This window comes from Rhineura floridana, chromosome 2, assembly GCF_030035675.1.
Source record: "Rhineura floridana isolate rRhiFlo1 chromosome 2, rRhiFlo1.hap2, whole genome shotgun sequence".
In the NCBI taxonomy this organism is placed as follows: domain Eukaryota; kingdom Metazoa; phylum Chordata; class Lepidosauria; order Squamata; family Rhineuridae; genus Rhineura; species Rhineura floridana.
This window is the reverse complement of record NC_084481.1, coordinates 83,179,276-83,203,833: the sequence shown is the minus strand read 5'-3', so window position 1 is coordinate 83,203,833 and position 24,558 is coordinate 83,179,276. Positions and strand designations below refer to the sequence as shown.

The 24,558-nt window shown below is 41.2% G+C and overlaps 1 protein-coding gene across 9 annotated transcripts in view; it reads right to left on the bottom strand.

Moving 5' to 3' along the window:
• The window catches only part of CLASP1 (cytoplasmic linker associated protein 1), a 311,886-nt gene that overhangs the window by 9,985 nt on the left and 277,343 nt on the right, over positions 1–24,558 (bottom strand). For 8 of the 9 annotated variants that reach the window (XM_061609140.1, XM_061609143.1, XM_061609142.1 and 5 more), the window contains 5 exons: positions 21,787–21,937; positions 18,260–18,506; positions 16,014–16,204; positions 13,042–13,170; positions 6,962–7,168 (listed from right to left, as the gene is read on the bottom strand). In XM_061609140.1, the coding sequence (XP_061465124.1) occupies positions 6,962–7,168; positions 13,042–13,170; positions 16,014–16,204; positions 18,260–18,506; positions 21,787–21,937 (925 nt within the window). Of the gene's footprint in view, positions 1–6,961; positions 7,169–13,041; positions 13,171–15,051; positions 15,239–16,013; positions 16,205–18,259; positions 18,507–21,786; positions 21,938–24,558 lie in introns of those variants that run through there. The other variant, XM_061609147.1, reaches the window with a different exon arrangement.

The window sequence follows — 24,558 nt, the reverse complement described above, 5'->3', positions numbered from 1 at the left end:
ACCCACCTGTCAATCACCTGATGTCACTGTGACGTCAGGTGGCCCAACTTCAAAGGAAGGACTGAGGAGCACACTTTAATTGTTTTAATTCTTTCCTTTTTCTTCCTGGCTTGAGCATGTGCACTCAGGAATTCCCTAGTGTAGCCAATCCCAGCAAGGATTGCCTTTAGTGTTGACAGCCTGCCCTGCTTGCCAAGGAACAATTGGGAGTGCAGTAAGGCTCCTGATTGTTTCTTTTCAGCCAGGTTTTTATGCCTCTCCACCTGATGTCATATGACATCAGATGTGGGGCAGGTGGACATGGCTTGGGGGAAACGGCCTTGTAGGCCAAAGGTTTCCTATCCTAATGTATATCCTACCTTCCATATTCCACTTGTACAGGCTCCTACCAGCGCCCATGAGGGACAGATGTTCATGTACTTCCCCCTGGCTGATGTTGGAGATGAAGCTCTCTTCTCCACAACTCCTCTAGTACTTTGTCCCTTATCTGCCTCAAATTGCAGGGCTCTGAAGGCACTTACAGTATTGCTTGGTACACATTATAGCACTGTGTATGTGTGCTGTGTATAACAGTCAAACAACACATCACACCATATTGTTCATAAAATCATAGGATGGGGCATTTCCCCTTTAAAAAATTCCCTCAAACTTTAGAAGGCACCTAGCATACCCCCCAAACTGATATGTCTGAAATTCAACAAGCTTCAATCCCTCAGAAGCAGCTACGATGCCTGCAAATTTGAACCAGTTCTGCTGTAGGCATTGGCTGATTTTCCCATTATAGATCCCCAAGGCTTTGGCAAATGAGGTGCAGCAACCTGCTGTCTCAGATTAGAGGCAAAGCACAATGTTATTCCAAGGTGAGGCAACCCCCTATCTGAGCCAGCAAGGTGGGTTACCAGGTGACTGTTGTTTCTGTGTACAGCCTCAGTGTATGAAACAAAATTTCAGTCCAGCTCAAAGCCATGCTAGACACATATTGATTTGGTGTGGGAAAACATGATGATGGTATCCACACATCTCCTGCATTGATGTGATCCCACCCCCATCCTCCTGGGCCTTGATAGTGGCTCCCTGTCTTGGTCCAGGAACCTTGTCTTTCAGTTTCTCTGCAGCTGTATCAGTACAGCGAGATCTGTAGATCATGTCCTTTGTTAAAGCTAGGCAAAGTCAAAGGCCAAATCTAGTATTAGCTGTGAGGGAATGTGACTATCTATATATGGTTTTAATGTTTTTAACTGTTCTTAATTGTTTTTAAATGTTTTCTTTTTTAAAATCATTTATATTGTTTTACTTCTATGTTGTTTGTCACCATGGGCTCCTTTGGGAGAAATTTAATAAGTAAAATGGCATGTGGAGACACCCATGTTAACTTTTGCATAAGCAGTCTTATTTCTGCAACCTGAAAGGGGTTTCCCCTTCTCCCTTCCTTTCCCTTGAAAACGGGCACACCTAAAACCTCCTAGAATATATTGAAAAAGACGCATACAGCTTCCAAATTACAAGGCTTGCTCACAGTTGCCCAGGAGAGAAGTGGTGGTGGCCCCCGCCCTTAAGAATCTTTATACATGCAAATGAGCTCTTCAGGTTTGGGGTCATGCTGTGTGTTTATTAACCAAGGACTGAGCAGTGCTCTGCTCATTTCTAGTGGAGAAGCAGGTTATTCAGCTTCACAAGGCAGTATTTTAGGTAACTAATTCCCTGAAGGCCAAGTCATACTCACCTAGGACAGAGAAGGAGTTCCTATATTTGCATTTCTAAAAGGAGCATTCTCTGAACACAGAACTTTAAGAAATCACAAGAACCAACTCTGACCAATACATCAGTTACAAATTCTAAGAATATACTATTTTTTACAAAAAATATAGAACACTGCAGAAGTGATACAGAAATTAAAAATATTTAAATATAAGATGTATAAGTGAAATCTGCGACATAATGTTGCATTATGGCACTCCTGTTCCCAAAGCAGGAATAGCCACCATGGTTCCTTCCAGATGTTGTCAGACTCCAACATGACCACTAGTCAGGGATGATGGAAGCTGGAGTCCAACAACACCTGGAGGACAACACGTTGGCTACCCCTGTCCCTAAGGATCAATGCTTCAGGAGAAGGCTGATCTGGAATCTTATTTCTAATGCCCAAGTGACTATAGGCACTAGATGGCCCATTGGGCTGAATCCATGCCACCATCTTTTTAAGCTTGTTAGTGTAATGTTGGTTTCTTTAAGAAAAAAGGGAGGCTCTGGGGAGGGACTACAGTGTACTGCACACATGTATTGAAACTGTACGATGCCACACACACACACAAAAAAAACCCCTCTTTGCAGCTCTGAAGATCAATGGGAAGAACTGACTTCAGAAAATGCACACCTTCAAAGGTCAGTTCCTTTAAATAATGAAAAAGGACTTTAAAAGCATTTACTGTGTAGGGAATAGAAAGCTTTGCTGCTGCTTTGCACTATTTGTTGTTGTTACGTAAGGTATCCCTGCCCTTCAGTGATATAGTGGAAAAGGCCTTAGTTTCCACTGGAGTAAAGCACTTAAAAACTAAAAAGTAATGTTCCCAAAATGGTGTGGACATTGTGAGGCAGGAATTGTGCTCCATGGTAGTTTAACGATGCATACTAATGATACATTGTCCTACAGGAACCACAACACTGACAAAACTGCATTTCACCAAACACAATGTCAGTGGAGGAAAGCTGTGAGGAAATTAGAAACAGTTGTGGTCTAAATGGCAGGGAAAACTCAACAGAAGCAAAAACTTGCAAAAAGATGTCTGGATCGCACACGGCAACTGAGTCACAGCTCTGAAATTACTGCACTAAAAACAGTATATGGAAGCCCTAATTGAAGAAGAGACACACTGAGCTTATGATTTGCTTGTGCCCTTGGCTCAGAGCGACCTCTGCTGGGAGAATGCTACAAATATCTTCAGCTCATATTCCCAACAGTTCTCCTGTTGCCTACCACTAGACCAGACCTTGCAGGTGAATAATATTAATGAAGCAAGACTAGGACAGGATTCCTCATAACAAATGAGACAGAAGTATAAAATAGCCACATTTTTATAAATTTGTATTTCCAGAGCAGATATCCAATTAAGGTCAAATTCCTGGGCTCTCTCTCCAGGCTGTGATCTACCAACGTTTTGCTCCCCGACTTTCTGGCCTTGACTTAGAGCAGGTTCAGATGACCCCATGGTAGGTACTTAAAATTCTGTTTCTGGCAACTGTAACCATGTAGGGAAGTGGTTGTCTGTAACTGTCAATGATATGGTTAATGTCAGCCTTTTAAGATTCTCTCAGTTTGAGTTAATGTAGTGCTGTAGCTAGAAAATGAACTGACCTTATAATTAAGCAAAAGAGCAGGCCACATCTTGCTAAAAAAGGACCAGGTTAATTATAAATCATAACATCTGATTTCACTTTGACAAAGTAATAGTTTGCTTCACTTATACAACCACCCCGGGCCCTTACTGGGAGGAAGGGCAGGATATAAATCTAATAAATAAAATAAATAAACCCCATGCCTTTTGTATACACACATACACACACTTTTTATTCCGTGAACTCTGCATGAACGTGATGAAACAGTATTTTTAAAATGACTGAGAAGAAAACACTTGAGTCTATTTTAAAAGGTGCAACACCATCCAATGACTCTCCCAGGCACCTGGTTTGACCTCACCCTCTAGCTCAGGACTTACAGAAAAAGGAACTTTCTGAACTTTCAGGTGCCTCTCTTTTGAATCTGAGCTGAAACACTTAGGAGGAAATGCTCTGTCATCAATTCCCTGCTTCATTCTGTTGCCAAAATGGCATTTTTGCTTTGCTGAGACTCTTAATGTTCTTAAGCAGAGCTTTAGCCCTCCTCAGAACTTAATATGGTTACATGCAATAAGTAGGCCAGCCTTTCCCAACCAGTGTGCCTCCAGATGTTGTTGGACCACAACTCCCATCAACCTCAGCCAGCATTGCCAATGGTCAGGAAAGAGGGAGTTGTGGTCCAACAACATCTGGAGGCACACTGGTTGGGAAAGGCTGAACTAGGCATTATATGACCCAATCTCACTGGAATTGATACCTATATGCTTAAAATTTCTTGTGAAGTCTTATTGAGCAATGCCAAGTGACCGAATTCTTCTCCAAAAGCAGAAGGCACACCACACTTATCCTATGGCCCCTAGACAAAACCGAGTAGACAAGATGGGTGACATATCCAAATGGGGAAGATCGCTCAAATGGACCACCAAATTTAACTGCACATTTGCAACCTTATAGAATTCAAAATACGTCAGAGGCCCATTCAATACAAAGCCTGTGTGGTAAATCACTCATGAAAAACCAGGCAACTCAGAAAATGTGGCCAACCTTTTCAAGAAAACAAACTTGTAGAAACTGCCAGTTTCAAAGTGTGCTGATAGATGAGAGGTGAGAACACACAGTCTCATTTCCACAATAGCTGTCTAAGGTTATTGTCTGTGATACACATCAAACTACTGATTCATCTGAAGAGTAGGGCGGGGGGAGAAGAGAGCCAGAAGAGCATTTAAAAAACAGCACTCTGTCTTTGTTACGGTTACGTGTAACACTGGGTGCTAAGTGCACAAAAGTATAGAGGAGCATTGCCACATGAATCTTTCAAGCAGAGACTCAGCTGAGCAGAGGGGAAGACCTGCTCTTTCTGAATATGCTTTGACATCACATGCCCTGTACGACAACCAGGGATACTGACTGAGTCAGCTGGAACTCTGCCAGAGTTTCCTGCTATAACGTGGCTCTTGTCCGTCCAAACACACAGGGCTGTGCCTCCAAGGCATAACCTAGCTCTGACCTTGTACAAGAAGATTTGTGTCTAGTAACTCTGAGAGGAAAGAGAACCAATAAAATGTAGCTGCCAACTTCATCATGCTATTGGAGGCACAGGTCAGGAGAACACATTTTGCTTTGACTACTGTATTCTGATACTCATAAAACAAAACACCCACCCACTTAATCTAGCATGGCAAAGCCCAAATGTTTAACTATGATGAAAGTGGGTACAACCTAACTTAGCAGGGCCTTTACTCCCCCCTAGACATGGTACTAACCTGGATTATTAAGAAAACATAAGTGATCCTGAAAAAGGCATGTCTAAAAAGGAACATTTCAACCATTTTTTTTAAAAAAAACTACAGGCACAGACCCCTGTAAGTTTCTCTAGCTAAAGAATTCCAAAACACGGGGGTAAAAACAGAGAAGGCCCTGCTTTGTCCCAAGTGATTTTATTTTAGTTTTTCATCCTTGTTTCTTAAAAGCCAGTTTGCCCTAAGGTAAGGAGAAAGGTTACAGAGCAGCTGTGAGGAGAGTTGCCTGTCGGCCATCTAGCTCCCAATGGCTCCAGCTTCGGGTGGCCCCACCCTCAACCAACTGTCATCAAGCTACTGGAGAACCAGCTTGCTCTGGAGGGATGGGAGAGAGAAGACCGAAGCCTGTCCTCAAATAACCTCAGAAAACACCATAAAAAGATCAGGTGAGAGCATATATTTAGACATTAAATTATCCTCTGAGAAGCATGAAGGGCAACTACTGCAAATGAACTTTTTCAACCCTAGCAACGTTATTTCTAGTGTTTTTATGAACGTTACTGTACACTGCATGGAGAGGTGATTCATAAAACAATCAGTTAACGAATAAATACCTTCCAGATTTTAGAAACTCTATGCAGGGCCTATCTAGTAGACCTTAAAAGAGAGGGAGAGTCTTACAGGAGCTCTCTTAAGATATGCAGGGCCCAGGCTGCACAGAACAAGGGATGCCAATGTGGTGCTTTCCAGGTGTTGTGCCCTACAACTCTCATCATCCCTGACCATTGGCCACACTGGCTGGGGTTGATGGAAGTAGAGAGTCCACAACATCTGGAGGGTACCACTTTGGCTATCCCTGGCATAGGGCTTTATGCCTAACAATAAAATAAAAATGGCGCAATTAATTGTATTCAAATGGAAGGAAATATGGTTCAAGAACACACAATGCCTGGAAATGTCTGTTTACATCATATAGTCACAAAACCAAACCATGAGAACTGCTATATTGCCCAGTGAGGATGTTTGTGTAGGTTGGGATACTTAGGAAGCAATCTAAACCCAAGATCTAGTTGGATGAGCAGACCTTGGAATAGGTGGATCTCTGGCTAAGCCTGGCTCAGCTGAGGGTCAGCCAGCTGAAGTCCCTCATCCCAGCTGAGCCAAGGTTGAGGTAAGTCCCCAAAGAGAGGTGTTCTGGGGGAGTGGTGTGGGCATGATGGGGCAGGAGGAGACTTAACCCAATCCCAAACTCTTTTCACGTAAGTCATGTGACCTAGCAACTCGGCAGAAGTTATACTGGCAAAAAGGATGGTGTAAGTCAAACTTTATTTTAAAGGCTTGTTTTCCCTCTGCCAGGCTCAGCTGGCAGCAGCCCTGCTCCTGAACGGCATTTAGAATAGCGGTAAATTACACTGGCATAATTTACCTCGGTGTAAATTATGCCACCTTCCTATAGTTTGGATTGCTCTATAAGCTTATCTTTCCCCACTTCCCCCCTCCCCCCAGTGCTCTGTTGAATGTTTCTAGCTCTGTTTTTCTTGTTGTTCTAAAACAAAAAAAGGATAAGTACTTGTACTGCTGTCTTCCCCTGCCTGGAAAGTAGAAGCTGATCTGAAACTCTGCAAAAAGATTAGTGGGAGATCCACCTGCCCATCATACTTGGGAGACAGCTGAAGATAGAAGCTTACCCAGTTCCCTACTAATCTGGGATGAGCCATATTGACATGTTTATTAAAAATAAAATTCTCAGTTTACACTGACTTGTACCAACTGCCTACTATTATTCTATTTAACTGAATAGTTCTTACTTGCTAGAAGCCCATACTAAGAAACATTAAATAATGCTTTCTGTTTGTGGGAACTGAATGAGTTCACTCAGGATATCATACCTGCAACAATCCAGGGATGATGTCTTGAAGGAGTTGATGCAAAGACTCCTTTGAGATCCTCTCAATAACTTTAGTCTGCATTTTAATAGCAGCCAGATTAATTGGATAGTCAGCTGTTTGAATGATGGGGCATAGCACTTTGATGCACTGTTCAGGGTGGATGGAGCTGGCCAGAGTGGAAGCAGCTTCTTCGGCAGCTCTCACAACCTAGAATTGGGAGAGAAGGGGGGGATTATATTTTACAAATCAGTATTTTATATACCCCTCTATACCTAAACTCCTCTATACCTAAAACTAGACATTGGCACCAGCAAGCCTCTAGAACAAGGATACTGCACTGGTTATTGCAATAGTCACAAAATGCTGTTGTCTCTATCAATAGTGATTGGCATGGGAGACTTTCCCAGTTCTTTTCTAATGCTTACAAAATATGCCAGAAGAAATAAACATTGCAGAATAATGTATAGCTAAAGATAGCATTAAGGAGAAAGGTGGACCTTGCAGCTTTCTGAAGCCACTGATTTATCTTAGGTTTGTATACTCTACATTTTGGGGCATCATGACAGCCCCAGACATGCTCTTTGTAACAAATAGAGAGTATTTGTTCTCCTGAAGAAAATTAAATTAAGTTTTAATATTTTTATTACGGCTGCATAAATACTTTTTCTGTACATGTACATTTTACTCCATGATAGCAAAGATTATTTGGCACAAAAGGGATAAAATGACATTAAGGTTTAATGACTGTATATGTGTATTTCACTCAATGGTTTGGTATGATAGGTTCAAGGTACTACAAAAATATATAAGGTCTGGTGGAAAATATTAAAGTATTTTGATAATTCAGATACTGTGAGATTATAGATACCAATTCCTGTGACTTAAGAGTCATCAGAAACATGGCTGATATTGGAATGGGTCCCAGAATTTTTAGAAGTGATAAAATTGAAAAAAAAATTTTTAGCAATATTAGCAAAATCGTCTTTAGCTCAATACAAAGCTAAAGTGAAAATCTAGAAGTCCATTCATACAGGAACAGAAATTGGAGGAATTTCCCCCCCTTCTTTCCAGAAAAGGTATAATTAAGCTAAACATACATACTGAATCCTTCATTTAAAAAAAGCAATTGCTGATATTAAATACAAGCACCTGGGCAAAGCAGGGAAAACCAGGAGCCATCAAAATCATATTGCGGGGATCCAGGGTGTGGCTTCCCTTCCCTTCCTGCCCCTCACCCCTCATCACCAGATATCCATGTGGAGCATAACATTCAAATAATTCACCTATGAGTATAAGCTCTGAGTCCAGATCACATGGTTCTTGGCTTTTAACAAACATATTTGAATCGAGCCCCGTGCTATAGCTTTGAATTTGCATAGGACAAGTTCTAGAGAAAGCTATTCGTATTGGCTAATAAAATTATTTAAACTCAGCTTACTCTTCTCAGAGAAGCCTTTGAACCATGGTAATTAATTTGTTTAACAAATGCAAAGCTGGGAAGTGAGAGATGTTGCCAACAGCACAGTCAAGCGCATTTGCCACAGTAATATGAATTAGTTTTTTTTTAAATAGCACTAAAGAGATTTGGTGATCAGCAGAACCATGAAGAGTTCCACGTAGTTCCATAAGTTATCTAAGTGGACAGTTTGCAAGATGTCATGAGGGCAATAAGGTTCCAATAACTAAAACTCCACAGGGTCAACTAGAAACCCCTTGGTTTATGATAGAATAACAGGCACTGAGACAGAAATTATTGTTTTGTTTTTATTGTATTGTAAGCTACTTCTGGTACAACTTTTTGTAGAATAGCGGCATTTAAATTAAATGACAATTAAAATGTTGATGATTGCTGTAAAATTCTAAGATTCTGGACAGACATGGGAGACACACATATCCCTTGGCTAGGTGAAGTTAATGGAAAAGATTTCTCACAAGATCCCAACTACAGTCTCCAGTGGGGACTAGCAAAGCCATGTGATTCCAGCCCATTATCTGAGCACAAACAGAGCAGACTTCTTACACTTTGACCTTCCCCTTCAAATTTAAATTTCATCATAAAATTAATGGAGCAGAAGACATGCCAGCTTGACCACAATCAGAGAAATGGGGGGGGGGGAGGCAGACTTCTGAAAGCTGGTTAAAAGAAGTGGGGAAACAACTTCCCATCTGCCTTTCACATGCCAAGACCAGGAACTGTTTTTTAACAGGTATGGGAGTTTCAATGGGTACACAGAACACCCCAAATCTTACAGAGTTTCACTATTCAGTGGAGGTACTGAATCTATATCTACCCTTCTTTACATTTATGCAATTTTAAGGTATGCAACTATCCAACAGATACGCCTGCACACATCTGAACACACCCAGATTTCTGGAGTGGGATGCAGGCCTTTCCTCAGTTTGCTCAAAAGCTGATGTTTTATGTTCACAAATGCACACAAGTGGCAGATGAGAACATGAACATTTGAAGTAATTTAAGTACTATCCATAATTGTAATACCGTCTGACACAAAAGTTGATTGGACAAATAAAAGCAGAAGCAGCTTTGGGAGATGGCAAGTTTTCCCATTCTCCTGTGGAGGTGATTCAGGGAAGAAGAAGAAGAAACGAACAAGGGCACAGAGTCAAGGTGAGTCAAAAAGAATGTGTGCTTGGGAGATGCCTGCCAATAAAGGCACTCCTTTAGAACAAAATGTTTTGTCCAACTGCTTTATCTGGAAATCAGTTTACAACTGCTGCTATAAATGCCATTAGGAAAAAAAAGAGTGTCATGTAGAGCCTCTGGTTCCAAGAAAGTGTAGTACAGACATGCTGATTTATTAAATGGATTAAATATTTTCTGGCCCTTCTTTTTAAGAGTCTTTACACATTTTGTTCCCATGTTGTTTGCTTAACAGGATAATATCACCCTGCCCTTCAGATTATAATTCTTCACTGGTTACATGGGTATCTTATGTAGCCTAGTCTGCCTATTACTCCCATTTTATTCTCTCCCCCCCAAAAAAAATAATCAAATGTCTCACCTTCACTTTAAAGTTGCCATAAGGCACAGTTACATAAGCTGAAGCCTACAGACTACAGTAAGGTAAAGGTTGCAATCCTATATAGAGCTTTAGACTGTAGTCTACAGTGGTCCTTATTTCAGAACAAACATGCATAGGGACCAGCTATAAGTGTATAAAACTGGATGTAGAATGTACCTTGGGAAGAAAATCCATTGTTGGGTAAGCGGAAGACGTAAGGGGTGCCAAGGGGAGGGGACTCAAGCCAGGGCTCCTGCAGCCACCCTTCTGTACCTTACCTTGTGCATCACTGTGCTTTGGATCTTCAACCAGTCAATCAGGCAAGGATCTATAGGGCACAGTTGTCCTCTAGGCTGCAGTGCTGGTCAGATGACCCCAGAGCCTGAAGGTGACTAGCTGACCTTTGGCAAATGGGAGAGGTACCAGGCCCTATAAAGCTCTTCCTTCTAGGCTAGTCTGACAATCTAAGCAATTTGTCACACTGAGTAACAATACAGACTCTCTCTTGATTTGCCTTGTATCAACCCTATCTCACCTCACATATCCAATCCAATCTGGTATTTGGCCTTCAGCCTGTCCATGACTATGTCTCTTGCCTCTGGTTCATGTCACCATTGTCTTACTTATGTCAGACTCACACTCCACTGTAGCCTGTCACAAACAAGGCTCCAGAAGGAAATGAAACACTACTAGGCAATATGGCACTGTGTGTGTTTCTTAGGAGGTAAAAATGGAGAACACAATATTATGCACCAGATTACTCTTTTTCCTAGTCATTTAAACACTTTTATGCACTATAGCACAAATCCAGTTCTTCATCATCAGGACAACTGTGTTATTGTGTGTGCACTGGATTTTGGAATTACTGCAGACACAGTGATAGATTGACAGGATTTTATTCTCAGTACACTCAGACCCATCCAATTTGTACATACTGGCTATGTCCTGTGTTAATTATTAAGGCGAAATGGATGTAAACAGTAAGGCATGGCCTACACTACATTGGGGAACTTCTCACCTGCAGGCCACACTTGGGCCACCAGGCCTCCCTATTCAGGCCCTTTCCTGAAACCTCAGCAGAGTGAAGGAAAACCAACCGAGCAGCTCCTTCTTTAGTGTTCCTCAGCTGTTTCCTGAACAGTTATTGTGGGTCACAGGGAAGGCATGTTAAAACTTCCCCTCCCCTTCAAATTCCACCGCCACAACACACACACAGCTGGCCAGGAAAGAACTGAGGAGAGGCAAAGAGGGAACAACTCTGGCAATTCTCTGTGCATGGAAAAATCTGCTCTCTTTCCTCAGTGCACAGAGATGAAATACTGGGAGGTGACGATCCAGGCAGAGATCATTTATCTGGATTGCTAGCTGGTTTGGCTTCATCTCTCTGGGCACTGAAAAAGGAGAGCTCTTTTCTCAGTGCACCAAGAGAAACACTGGGAACTGCCAATCCAGGCAGAACTGTTTGCAGTGTTTCGTCGAGTCCCTATCTCAGAGCACAGGGAGGAAGGGGGGAGCGGGGAGGAAGGGGGGAGCGGGCGGGGGGGGGAGAGAGAGAGAGAGAGAATGGGAGAGAGAGAGAGAGAGAGAGAATGGGGGAGAGAAAGGGAGACAAACGACACTTCCATACTGTCACTAATTTTGGGTAGGATTCAATAAGATACTGGTAAATTTAGGTTGCACAATTAAAGCTGATTAGAGCTCTTCTGCAACAAACACAATTCCCCAAAAGATCTGATGTTTTGAGATCAGAAAACTGATGGAAAAATGCATTGGAAAGAGTGGGATAACACTGGCTTGACACAACATTGTCTAACCTCCCTGCAAACATATCAAGATGAATGCCCCGGAAACAAGTCACCTGGAAGTGACCATATCGAGAGAGAGAGAGATAGAGAGAGAAGTGGGGAGACAAATAATGGAGAGGGAGGGGTAGATAGGGCATTTTTATGTGTCAAGTCTGTGTGTGTGTATGTGTGCATGCGCGTGCATGTATGCTTGATTGTGAGATTGTTAAGGGCATGTGATTGAGCATAATCTGGCCACATCCACTTGTGGAATGAAGCCCCCTGATGGCTTTCTACTGGGATAATGAGGCCCTTCACAACATAAAAGGTTCCCTACCCCTGGGCAGTGCTTGGAATGAACTTGTTCAGTTGAACAAAGTTCACTGAACTAATTCAAAAGTCTCTAAACTCCACCTGAAAGTAGTTCCTGTAATTGCCAGGTAAACTAAAGATGAATTAAGAAGGCCTGGACGCATGGCTTTCATTTTTTTAAAAAAGTAACTAAATCAGACTTCTGTAAAGAAAGTTAGAAAGCAAAGTGTAGAGGCAACATTCCAAGTTTTATTAAGCAGAAATGGAGGTGCTGCTGTTGCTAAGGATGCTTAGGCAGTGAATCATTGTTGCTAAGCAATCAGAAGGAAGGAATGTAAGGCATTTCCTGTATCTTCCCTGCTGAAGAGATTAGTTGTCTTTCAACAGGAGCAGCTGGCAGCAAGAAGTATAGCTACAAGAACAAAGCAAATGATGGCTTGTATCTAGCTGTGTGGCTGATACAAATTAAACAGAACAAGCCTTTTCTAGTATGGAAATGCAATTATGGTGAAAGCTTAACCTGTGGACATTCTATGTGTCAGATATCATATTATTTATGTGTGACCCCTCATTTACTTTTGGGCCCTATACTTGAGCACACCAGCTTCTAACATTCTAAATGCTGAAATTGTTTTTCTTTTTTTTGCTGGGGATGAACTAAAAAGTTCATCTGAATGAGAATGAACGGAAGTAGTTCATTATTAAAATGAACTTTCAAATGACTGCCCCAGCTACATACAAATATTCTATTTTAATACTTTTCCTTGGCGTTCATGTTTACTGTAAAATGTTTTACTTAGGGCAGGCACAGAAATATCTATCAGCCTTTGAAGTTAATTTTTTGAGCACCAAAAAGATCAACACAATTCTCTTAATAAGCCTTAGACAAAAGCGCTTTGATTTGGGTTGCTTGGGCACTGGCAACTCTCCAAGCAGTAACAGGATAACCAGATTTACTCACCTCTTTGTGAGAATCTTTATGTGCTTCCAGAGTCTTCATGATAGTTAGTTCAGCATAGTTCTTAAACCTTGCAGGCTGGTTTCTCAAGATTTCTCGCAACACTCTCAATGCCAAGGCTCTTATTGAATGCTAAATCAGAAGCACATATTGGAAAACAGGTCATTTAGTTTTTCCAAAATCACTAGCACAAAGTGTGCATTGTTGGGACTGACACATCATTTATATATCAGGGGAAACTGTTTTCTAGACCGAGAAAATGGGAGAACTGGGGTTATGAGACTCTTGCTTGGCAGTGAAGATCACAGAAACCACACATGATGGGTCTCAAAACATTTGCAAAATTCAGTAATATTTTTGCATGAGAACCAGATAGATGCTAACAAACAATGGGCAACTTGCATGCCTGATTATTACATTCTGCTTCTTTGGCTGTTAACTCCCCCAAATAAAAATTTTAGTCTTTTAAAATAAACCACACAAGGCATATATATATATATATATATTGGGGGGGAGAGAAATAACTTGGTTCTTCTTTTCATGCACCTTCCAGTTTCTGAGCTTTCAGTACATCGTGTCACCATGCTCTTACTACTATAGTCTCAATTATAAGAGGCAGTAAAATTTATATTAAAATGTAGAGTGAGATTCTCTAAATTCTAGCCACATTCCATGGGCCACATATAGTCAGCCTTGATCTAAGCCAGGGGTTTCCAAACTGTGGTCTGTAGATCACCAGTGGCCCACAAGCTTCATTCAGGTGGGATTTGTGGAATGCCTGTATTAAATATTCATACTGATTTTAATAGTATTTTATTGTATATTTTATTTCTTATATTATATTTTACTGTGTTACAATTTGAATTCCATGGAATACAATTGGTAATATAATAAAACACAATGCAAGAAATAAATGAAGCAATAAAAATACTATTAAAAATCATGCAGCATCTAGCACAGCACATTACAATTGTTACAATAGGCAGAAAAAAGCATTAAGTGGTCTGCCAAGACCATCAGCAGTTGTCAAGTGGTGCATGGGGAAAATGTTTGGGAACCACTTATCTAAGCTACCCATTGTCAAGGGTCTCAAAGGACCAGAAGAGATCTAACGTATGCAAAGTTCAGGTCATGTATGTTTCTGAAATACAGGTTTACAAAAAAAATCCAACTCATTGCTCTGAAGGGTATTGAAACTCAGTTAAGGTAAGTTTCTACTCTTCAAGTCCTACTACATTCTGAAGAGAGACAACTATAATTAGCAGAGCAAACCCAAGTAGTGTTCTATTTTATGTTGCAATAAATCTATCCAACATCTTGTTTGGAAATTTCTATCAAAGTTCTTGCCATTCAGGGTACTTCCACTCCATCCTTGCCATTCACTGATACCTTTCCACTGGGAGATCGTTATGAACGAGAATACTACCACAACTGCTCAAGTTATATAACTATTGGGTTATGTTTTTGGATGACAGCCATTCCAAACAGTCCCTACAGTTTCAACAGAGGAGCAATTATTTTAACTTGCTCCTGACTGAACTTTTTAAGTACATCCTGATGCTTTAGTATTTACCTGCGCAATTCATGTGCTAGCACATGACTCATCCTCTGATTAAATCTTCTAATGCACCTATAACAACAGGAACTGGTAGACACAAACTCCAAACAATAACTGGCATGCAACAAAGTTTCTTGGCTGCTTTCAGAATCATAGTTTAATGGCATTTCAAACAGGTAAAATCTTGGGCACGATTTCAGATACACCATATTTACTGAGTAAATATACAGTGATAAGGGCCTAGTGTTTCAGTTGTTAGTCTTGCTTTTGTGGCAGTGGGGTGGGGAGATGGAATCTAGCTGGCATAATATTGATAGCTATCAATTATTTGTTTGTGCAATGTAAGCCAATAAAGCCAGGGGTCTTTGCATCTAATAGGAAAAAAAACAATGCGTTCAGACCATATCCTCAAGTGCAATGAACTAAAGTCTAGCTAAAAGTATAGATATCCTAACCTTTGGGTTATCTAGTATCTGTACTGCCAGGGGGACAAGCTGGGTATCACCACTGTATCCTGTGCAACAAATAAGCAATGTTTTCCTTGGTTCTGGCTGCTTTTGGTATGGTGCTCAGAAACCCAAAGGCCACTGAAAAGATGTGATGACCCAAACTGAAAGCTCCAGAGGCTGGAACGTCCACTTCCTTTCACAATACAAGAAGAGAAAATGATAGATAATAAAGTTGCTATTATTTATGATTATTCTATTTGTTTCATCATCTTATTTTTGTAAACTGCCCTGGAGGCTTTTCTGAAGGGCAGGATATAAATATCTTAAACAATAAAGAGATGGCATGTCTTAGCATATGACAGCCAGAGCAGTAACAATGGTTATCCAAAGGACAACAATAATCAAACAATGCTTTTATAAGAAAGTTATTCCTTAGTACTGGCATTCAGCACCATTTCTATGCAGATCTGCTACTATTCTAGAGGTATAGCCAGCTCCAGGTTTGAGAGAGCCCTTGGCAAACTGCCCTCTGGCAGATTCCCATCCACTGCTGGTAAGCCCCAGAAAGCTTACCTGGCAGCAGCGGTGGTAAGCTGTAATACACAAAGCAGCACTGGGTGGCTGCCATTTTGATTTCCCATAATTCCTCAGAGTGATGCTGCTTTGAGGGCTTTGTAGGAAATTTAAATGACAGACTCAACTGCCTAGTGCTGTTCAGAGCACTGGGCTAGATTTTTCTTTTAAGGGTGCACTTTGGCAGATGTCAGCTTTCAAAGGATGCTTAGCTAGCAAGCTTTGGACCATTTTTAAAGGCATTCTGAGCTATTATGGATCATTGGAGAAATCTGTCAAAATAAGCAGCTAGTTCCGATTTCTTTGAATTCCTGGGTACATCACCCCTTGCTATAGAGAATATATGCCATCTGAAAGAACCCTAAAAGATACTGAATCGTATGTCGATAGCTTACCTCTTTGTCTCCAAGTGTTTCAAGCAACAAAAGCAAAATGGTCTTGAAATGTTCCTCCCAAACTCCCAGGTTGTCTTCCCTTGTAATCTTCAGTAGCTCAAGAAGGGCTCCTTTCCGTTCTTCTACTCGCTCATTGTGATTGGATAACTCTTTTAAAAGATCGGCCACCAAATCAGAATGATCAATAGGCACTGAGGGAACAAATGAAATGCTGGTCACTGCATAATGAGGACAAACTGCAGTAAATGGCTGAGGAAGAGACATATTCATTTCTTCACAGCATCTATATACATGATTTCCCCCCCATCCTTTGATACACAGTTTGATCTAGTACATTGACATGATTAGTCTTTAATGGCACTTACTTCTTTGTGTTACCGTTTATCACCAGATCCCCATAAAGCAATTCTTTCTAGGCTAGGGGAATGCTGCTGAAAACAAATGGAACTTCTGCTTGTAGGGCTTCTCTATTCACCCCAATGCAGAGAGCAGCTTTGTTCATGCAAAGGAATGCATTTTTGAACCTGCCCTCCTCACTGTTGTGAATGCAGAAGCTCACTTTCATAGGAGGGATGAGGGTGGAGTCTGCTAAACACAGTTTCCACAGTGGACTTAGCTGATCTGTACTGGCTGGACCCACATGCAGATCGGAATACACCTCTGTATTCTGCTTTGGAATCGGCAGTCTGGCAGAGTCCAGGACAAGGTGGTCTGAGGCACTGTCTCTTTTCCTCTCTTCCAGTTTTTCTAAAAGGTAATTCCAGCTACCTAAAGGAGCGGCTTGTGTCTGGGGCTCCTGCCACCATACGCTTTGTAAAGAAAATGCAACGTCCCATCTGGGGGTGATGGGGCCATGTTTATTCCATACAATTTCCCCAGAGAGTGACAGCACCTCATCAAGTCCTATCGCTCCCAGAGGGACTTCTTGCGTTTTCTTTACCAAGCACGTGGCAGCAGGGAGGTTACTAGGAGAAGCAGTGATGGCAGCATCAGTGGCTTTTTGTTTGATTGTTCTTTTCACTCTCTTTTTTTAGCATCATTGCTCTGCTGCTGCAAGTGGCTGAGCTGCCACCAGCAGTCCAGTGGGCCTCCATGTTTCCCACAATGACTCAGTAGAAATGACACTATATAGTGTTACAGGGCATTGCATTTGTATGGAGGGGAAATGGAGCCCCTCCCTGACTAGCAAGGATCACCACCTCCCCCACCCACCCCAATAATACCTCTGGAACAGCACTATGACTTAGCTTCATTCCAGCTGAAGCATTTTTTGGGGGGGGAGGGACATAGTGGCCTAGAGCAGCATAGCAAGTAAGTTTTTAAGAAGAAGAGAACTAGAACAACAAAAGAGACATTGCCCCTGCTGGTCCCAGTAAACCCACCACCATTGAACATTCTTAGAATTTTGTCACTTCCAAAGAAATTGCTGAATTGCTGCTTCACTTGTGCGCCCTGTGAATGGCCCTGTAGAATGGAGTGACATTTTTTTGGCACAATCTTTAAAAGAAACTGTAAATCTTTGCAAATTAGTTCTGTGATTAAACCATAGCTTGCTGTAGGAGACACATGAAAGGATATAGCTCAGGTGTCATGTCCTAACACACAGTTACATAGGAAGCTGCCTTATCCTGAGTCAGACCATTGGTCCATCCAGCTCAGTATCGACTATGCTGATTGGCAGCTATGATCCTTACACTCAAACACACACCAGGCTGCTATTTGCAGCCCCCAGGCTCATGATTCCAAATATTCAGGGATGCATACCTCCTAGTCACATTCCTTGTTTTGAATCTAACACACACAGATAGAATGCTAGTGTACCACCAGGGGCTACCACAACATGTGAAGTGGCTCTAATAATGAAGATGGGTTCACATCCTGACCACCTACATACCTTCTGACACTCCTGCTGGTCCCGTTCCCTCCCCACCGACCTTTGTGCACATAAGATGGATGGGAAAATTCTCATTTATCTTAGCAAAAACTTGCCAAAATCATGGGGCAAAAATACTGTAATGTTAAAACCCAAATGAAACACACACTGCTATTTCCTGATGAACAATTATGCTAATCACATTATTTACTGTCTTTGCATATTCTAGCAAGGCTGAGCAAAGAGGTGATGTCAACTGAACTCAAGAAGTTAGTTTCAGTATGATGTTTCATTACCCATTAAATAAGGGCATTCTTATTTTAAAGCAAAAATAGGATCACCCCACAGTTTAGAAAGCAGACTAAAAACCAACCATCCCGAAGCTGATCAATATCGTCATCAAACACAGCCTCCTTAAGGGCACTCTTGTCATAGGCGCTGATAGTATCCGAATGTGGGTAAGGGTTATACTCCCGGGCTCGGGGTCCTGAAAAAGCACGTGGGGGCTGGGTGTTGAGTAGGGACGTTTTGTTGTCTAGCGCCATTCTTCCTCCTTCCACAACATCACTGCTTCCACGCACATCAGTGGCTGGTGAGGCTAACCCACCATCTCGAGAAACCTGTGGGAATTGGGCAAACAAGTGCTGTTAAGACTACTTGATTTGGGCTAACTTACAGTGGCCAGGATGGTCAAAAAAAGGGGAATGATACACTTTAACAGGAAACTATTTTACAATGCATTCCAAGTATTATTCACCCTTAGTCTTTGGGATAGGGCTGCCACAACAAACATCATGACGTTAGAGCAGAATTTGCTTCCAGTGGGTCTGTAGCTTCAAAGTGACACACACCAAGTGCATGTAACAACCCTTTAACAACATCCACAAGAAAGTAATAATCTTTTATGACCCTGCTGCTCCTCCAAAATAGTTTTTACTGGATTTCTAGAAGCAGGATGATCTTGCAATGCATTTATGGCCATTGTTTCTTGTGTAAAAGGAAAACAAAGAGAACAATAAGACCTACAGAGACATTCAAAGGTGTTGGAAACTTGGGATGACCTGAGACCTGACCTTTACACATTGGCTTTCATTCACTTAGGGCCCTACAACCTAAAGCACATAAGCACTAACTGCCTATTTGCTCAATCTGTGCATCACAAAACAGACTGTGTAGGTGGATAGGGCTAACGTACATTGGATCCTATGCATATAAGGGGCGCACTGGCCCATCTAAGGGGTGCCCTGGCCCAGCCTTGATCTATATGAAGGATCTGAATATTGGCAGAAGGTTAGATGATCTGAAGCATTATAAAAATCATAGTGGATCATTAATTCAACAGCACTGGAAAGAAAAATCAGCAGCAGAAGAAAGTTTCTCATATTTAATTAAAAATAAATCAGGAAAACCTATTTGGTGAATTTTCCCAGCCTTTATTTTTGCCCTTTGCTGCAAAAATTACGTATATGTAGTAGATTAAGTAAAATGCAAATGTGGAAAATTTTTAAAAATTTTGATAGCTTTCAGATATAATCTGACAATGCATTTATGCTTCTAATACATAAATGAGGCACAAGTGACATGGGCAGTCACCAACATGTACTGCTGCTTGAAACTCAACCACGCAGAAGATGCTCCATATGTGCAAGTTGGGGCTATCTAGCTATCCCCATCTCTGTTCTTGCAGGGGCAGGGAAGAGCAGCTGTGATGATGTAATTAAAATCACAGCTCCAGTATAATGAACTGGTTTGCATAGTTCACAGTTGCTTTTCAAATGGCCACTTGCGTGAGTGCCTGCATTTGTGGAGGAAGGCTTACCTAAAATGCAGTTATTATTTATTTATTTATTTATTATTTGATTTATATCCTGTCCTTCCTCCCAGCAGAAGCCCAGAGTGGCAAATAAAAGCACTAAAAACACTTTAAAACATCATAAAAACAGACTTTAAAATACATTAAAACAAAATAACTTTAAAAACATTTTTAAAAAGCTTTGAAGACATTTAAAAAAAGATTAAAAACATAGTTTTTTTAAAAAAAGTTTTAAAAGCGTATTAAAAGGCAATTCCAACACAGAAGCAGACTGAAATAAGATCTCAACTTAAAAGGCTTGTTGAAAGAGGAAGGTCTTCAATAGGCACCGAAAACATAACAGAGATGGCACCTGTCTAATATTTAAGGGGACGGAATTCCACAGGGTAGGTGCCACTACACTAAAGGTCCATTTCCTATTTTGTGCAGAATGAACCTCCTGATAAGATGGTATCTGCAGGAGGCCCTCACCTACAGAGTGCAGTGATCGACTGGGTATATAAGGAGTAAGACGGTCTTTCAGGTATCCTGGTCCCAAGCTGTATAGGGCTTTGTACACCAAAACTAGAACCTTGAACTTGGCCCAGTAGCAAATGGACAGCCAGTGCAATTCTTTCAGCAGTGGGGTGACATGTTGGCGATATCCTGTCCCTGTGAGCAGTCTCGCCGCCACATTTTGCAGCAGCTGCAGCTTCTGGACCAACCTCAAGGGCAGCCTCACATAGAGAGCATTACAGTAATCCAGCCTGGAGGTTACCAGTGTGTGGACAACAGTGGTCAGGCTATCCCGGTCCAGAAACAGCAGCAGCTGTCTTACCAGCCGAAGCTAGTAAAAGGCACTTCTAGCCACTGAGGTCACCTGGGCCTCTAGCAAAAAAGATGGATCTAGGAGCACCCCCAGACTACGGACCTGCTCTTTCAGAGGGAGTATGACCCCATCCAAAGCAGGCAATTGACCAATTATCTAAACTCGGGAACCACCAACCCAAAGCACCTCCGTCTTGCTAGGATTCAGACTCAGTTTATTGGCCCTCATCCAGCCCACCACCGAGTCCAAGCAGCAGTCCTGCACGACCTCTCGCGATTCAGATGTTACAGAGAAATAGAGCTCAGTATCATCAGCGTACTGCTGACACCTCGCCCCAAATCTCTTGATGACCGCTCCCAAGGGCTTGACAATGCTATTTTCTGAAAACAACCCTGGAGATAGGATCGGAACCACTGTAAAACAGTGCCTCCGATACCCATCTCACTAAGTCGGCCCAAAAGGATACCATGGTCAATGGTATCAAAAGCCACTGAGAGATCAAGTAAGAGTAACAGAGTCGCACTCCCTCTGTCCTTCTCCCAATAAAGGTCATCTATCAGGGCGACCAAGGCCGATTCAGTCCCATAACCAGGCCTGAACCCAGACTGGAATGGGTCAAGATAATCTGTTTCATCCAAGAGTACTTGCAATTGCTGTGCCACAACCCTCTCAATCACCTTCCCTAAAAAGGGCATATTTGCAACCGGCCAGTAATTGTCGCAGACCAATGGGTCCAGGGTGGGCTTTTCAGGAGTGGTCAGATCACCGCCTCTTTCAGGGCGGCTGGAACCACTCCCTCCTGCAATGATGCATTGACCACACCCTGGATCCACTCGGTCAAACCCCCTCAGCAAACTTGAATAAGCCAAGAAGGGCAAGGGTTGAGAGGACACGTTGCTGGCCGCATCATCGCAAGCACCGTGTCTACGTCATCAGGCAGCATCAAATGAAACCCTTCCCAAGAAGTTTCAGCAGACGTTGCACTGGACACCTCATTGGGGACTACAGTAGATGTGGATGGGGCATCAAGACTGCTATGGAGGCGAGCAACTTTACCCTCAAAGTGCCTTGCAAACAATTCACAGTGGGCCTTAATAAGACTGCAAAGTGAGCAAAAGCGGCAAGGTTTTAGTAGGAAAGGGTACTGGATTATCAACAGTGAACAGCATGAGAATATTTTCTCTGTAGGAAAACTATTCAGGATCGTGAAAATACATGACTTTTAACCAGCAAAAATAATAATAATAAATTTCTTTCATAGCCCCAAAAGGCTACTTACAATATCACTGTCCTTCCTTCCATCACGTTTTATTGGGTCATTTAGATCCTCTTGGCTTCGAAAACTAAACTTTTCAATTGCTTCAGTGACTCCACGAAGAGAGCTGTAAATTTCATCAGAATTTAGGTTCTCCGTGTCATAGTCCAGCATGCTAAAGATCAAACACATATGGAAAGTTAAAAACAAAGAGTGATTTGCTTGATCATGATCTATAATACAGTTCACTTGGAAATACATGATTTGGAATACAACTTTAAAACTTATACTAATTTTCACGAGTCATGAACTCAAGACCCCAATACAGGGGACTCAGAGGTTGGCTCTGAAATGTGTAAAACTGGCTAACATAAACTAGATATTGATTGTGACGCTACATTTGCATTGTGAACATTAATACCCAACCAGCCCTTTCACTGAAGCAATTTCACTGCATATCAGAACTATTTAAAAGCAATAATTTTAGCCAAATGTTGACAATAATCTACCATACTATCATCAGCCTACAAGGCACATCAAAATCAATTGTTTCCATATGAAATTCAATCATTTCAGATTCTTAGTAAAACCAAATTCTTAATATATTAAATCAAGATACACATCGGTGATAATGGAAACTGAAAAAGTTATGGCACCATGGATTCAGTGCATGAAATATACAAACCTAATTTTCAGCCTTAAGTTGTATTTTGCAAGAAATCAAAGTCAAAGTTATTTCTAGAAGGAAAGCTAGGTTACGCTAAAGTTTAAGCTGTTTTAAGTCTATTGCTACCATAACTTGAGAATCAGATATGAAAAAGTTTTCCTTTGGCCCAATTGGATACTTGATTCTATCCGTGGATTACACAAGTAGCCAAATCCTAAAAATGCTCCATCACAGCAAGGATAATTGATAACAGTGGCATTTGCATCAATAGAATACTTGGAATCGATTTGTGCTAGAAGTGTGAGGAGCTAACTTTAAAAAACCAGCAAAGAGTACATGTAAATAAATATTGTATTGGATTGATGATTGTATTTTAGTTTTATTTTGTTATTCATTGTATTTTTATGCTATTTTATGTTCACCGCCCAGAGAGCTATTGCTAGTCGGGCGGTATATAAATTTAATAAAATAAATAAATAAATAAATAAATATTATGGGGGGGGGAGCAGACCACCATTCCATCTAAAACTCAGTAAGTATGATGCTAATTCCCTGGCAGAACACTGGTGATTGCAATCTTACATTGCAAAACAAGGCCAATGAAATTATCTTTGCCAGTTTATTTTAACTAAATTGCTTAGCTGCTCTGCCCCTCTCTTACAAAACTGCTGGTAATTCTTAAGTCCAAGTCTCCAGACTTTAATGCATGATCTTATTATCCATACCACTGGGGCTGTTGAAACTAGATGAATCACCCTCTTTGCTACTTGTGCTAATTTGGGAGTTCCTCCTAAGATGAAACACGTAAGGAATTTTGAGGGAAGCCTGAAGAGTTTTGAAAAGACTAATATAAACTGGGAGACAGGGCATGGTGGAATGTCCTGCATATTCCTTAAAATCTATCTATCTATCTATCTATCTATCTATCTATCTATCTATCTATCTATCTATCTATCTATCTATCTATCTACACACGCACCTACACACGCATGCACGCACACATACACAGAGTGAATTGCAAAAGTAATCAGACCCCTGACCAAGGCTCTCATATTACTGAATTATAAACGGTACATTGTAATTTTGTTCTGTTGTTGTTATGTGCCTTCAAGTCGATTACGATTTATGGCGACCCTGTGAATCAGCAACCTCCAACAGCATCTGTTATAAACCATTCTGTTCAGATCTTGTAAGTTCAGGTCTGTGGCTTCCTTTATGGAATCAATCCATCTCTTGTTTGGCCTTCCTCTTTTTCTACTCCCTTCTGTTTTTCCAAGCATTGTCTTTTCTAGTGAATCATGCCTTCTCATTATATGTCCAAATTATGATAACCTCAGTTTTATCTTTTTAGCTCCTAGTGATAGTTCTGAATCAATTTGTTCTAACACACAATTATTTGTCTTTTTCATGGTCCATGGTATCTGCAAAGCCCTCCTCGAATCCACAAAACTCATTTCAAATAAATTCATTTTTCTCTTATCCGCTTTTTTCACTGTCCAACTTTCACATTCGTACATAGAGATTGGGAATACCATGGTCTGAATGATCCTGACTTCAGTGTTTCCTGATACATCTTTACATTTGAGGACCTTTTCTAGTTCTCTCATAGGTGCCCTCCCCAGTCCTAGCCTTCTTCTAATTTCTTGGCTATTCTCTCCATTTTGGTTAATGTGCCAAGGTATTGATAATCCTTGACAAGTTCAATGTCCTTACTGTCAACTTTAAAGTTACATTACTTTAGTCTTCTTGACTTTCAGCTGTAGTCCTGCTTTTGTGCTTTCCTCTTTAACTTTCAACAGCATTCATTTCAAATCAGTAGTATGTATTGTCAGAATTTCATTCTGTATGATATTTTATTTTGAAACACTGAAACTCAAAATCAATAATAGTTAGGTGACGTTGGTTTTATGTTGGGAAACGTTTGTAAAAAACATGAAAACTGAAACATGTTGCTTGCGTAAGTATTCAACTCCACACATTAATATTGGGTAGAGCTACCTTTCACTGCAATAACAGCTTTAAGTCTTTTGGAGTATGTATGTACCAGGCACACAGTTTTGGAAGGATTCTGGCCCATTCTTCTTGGCAGATTCGCTCCAGGTCGTTCAGGTTGGTTGGACATTGCGTGT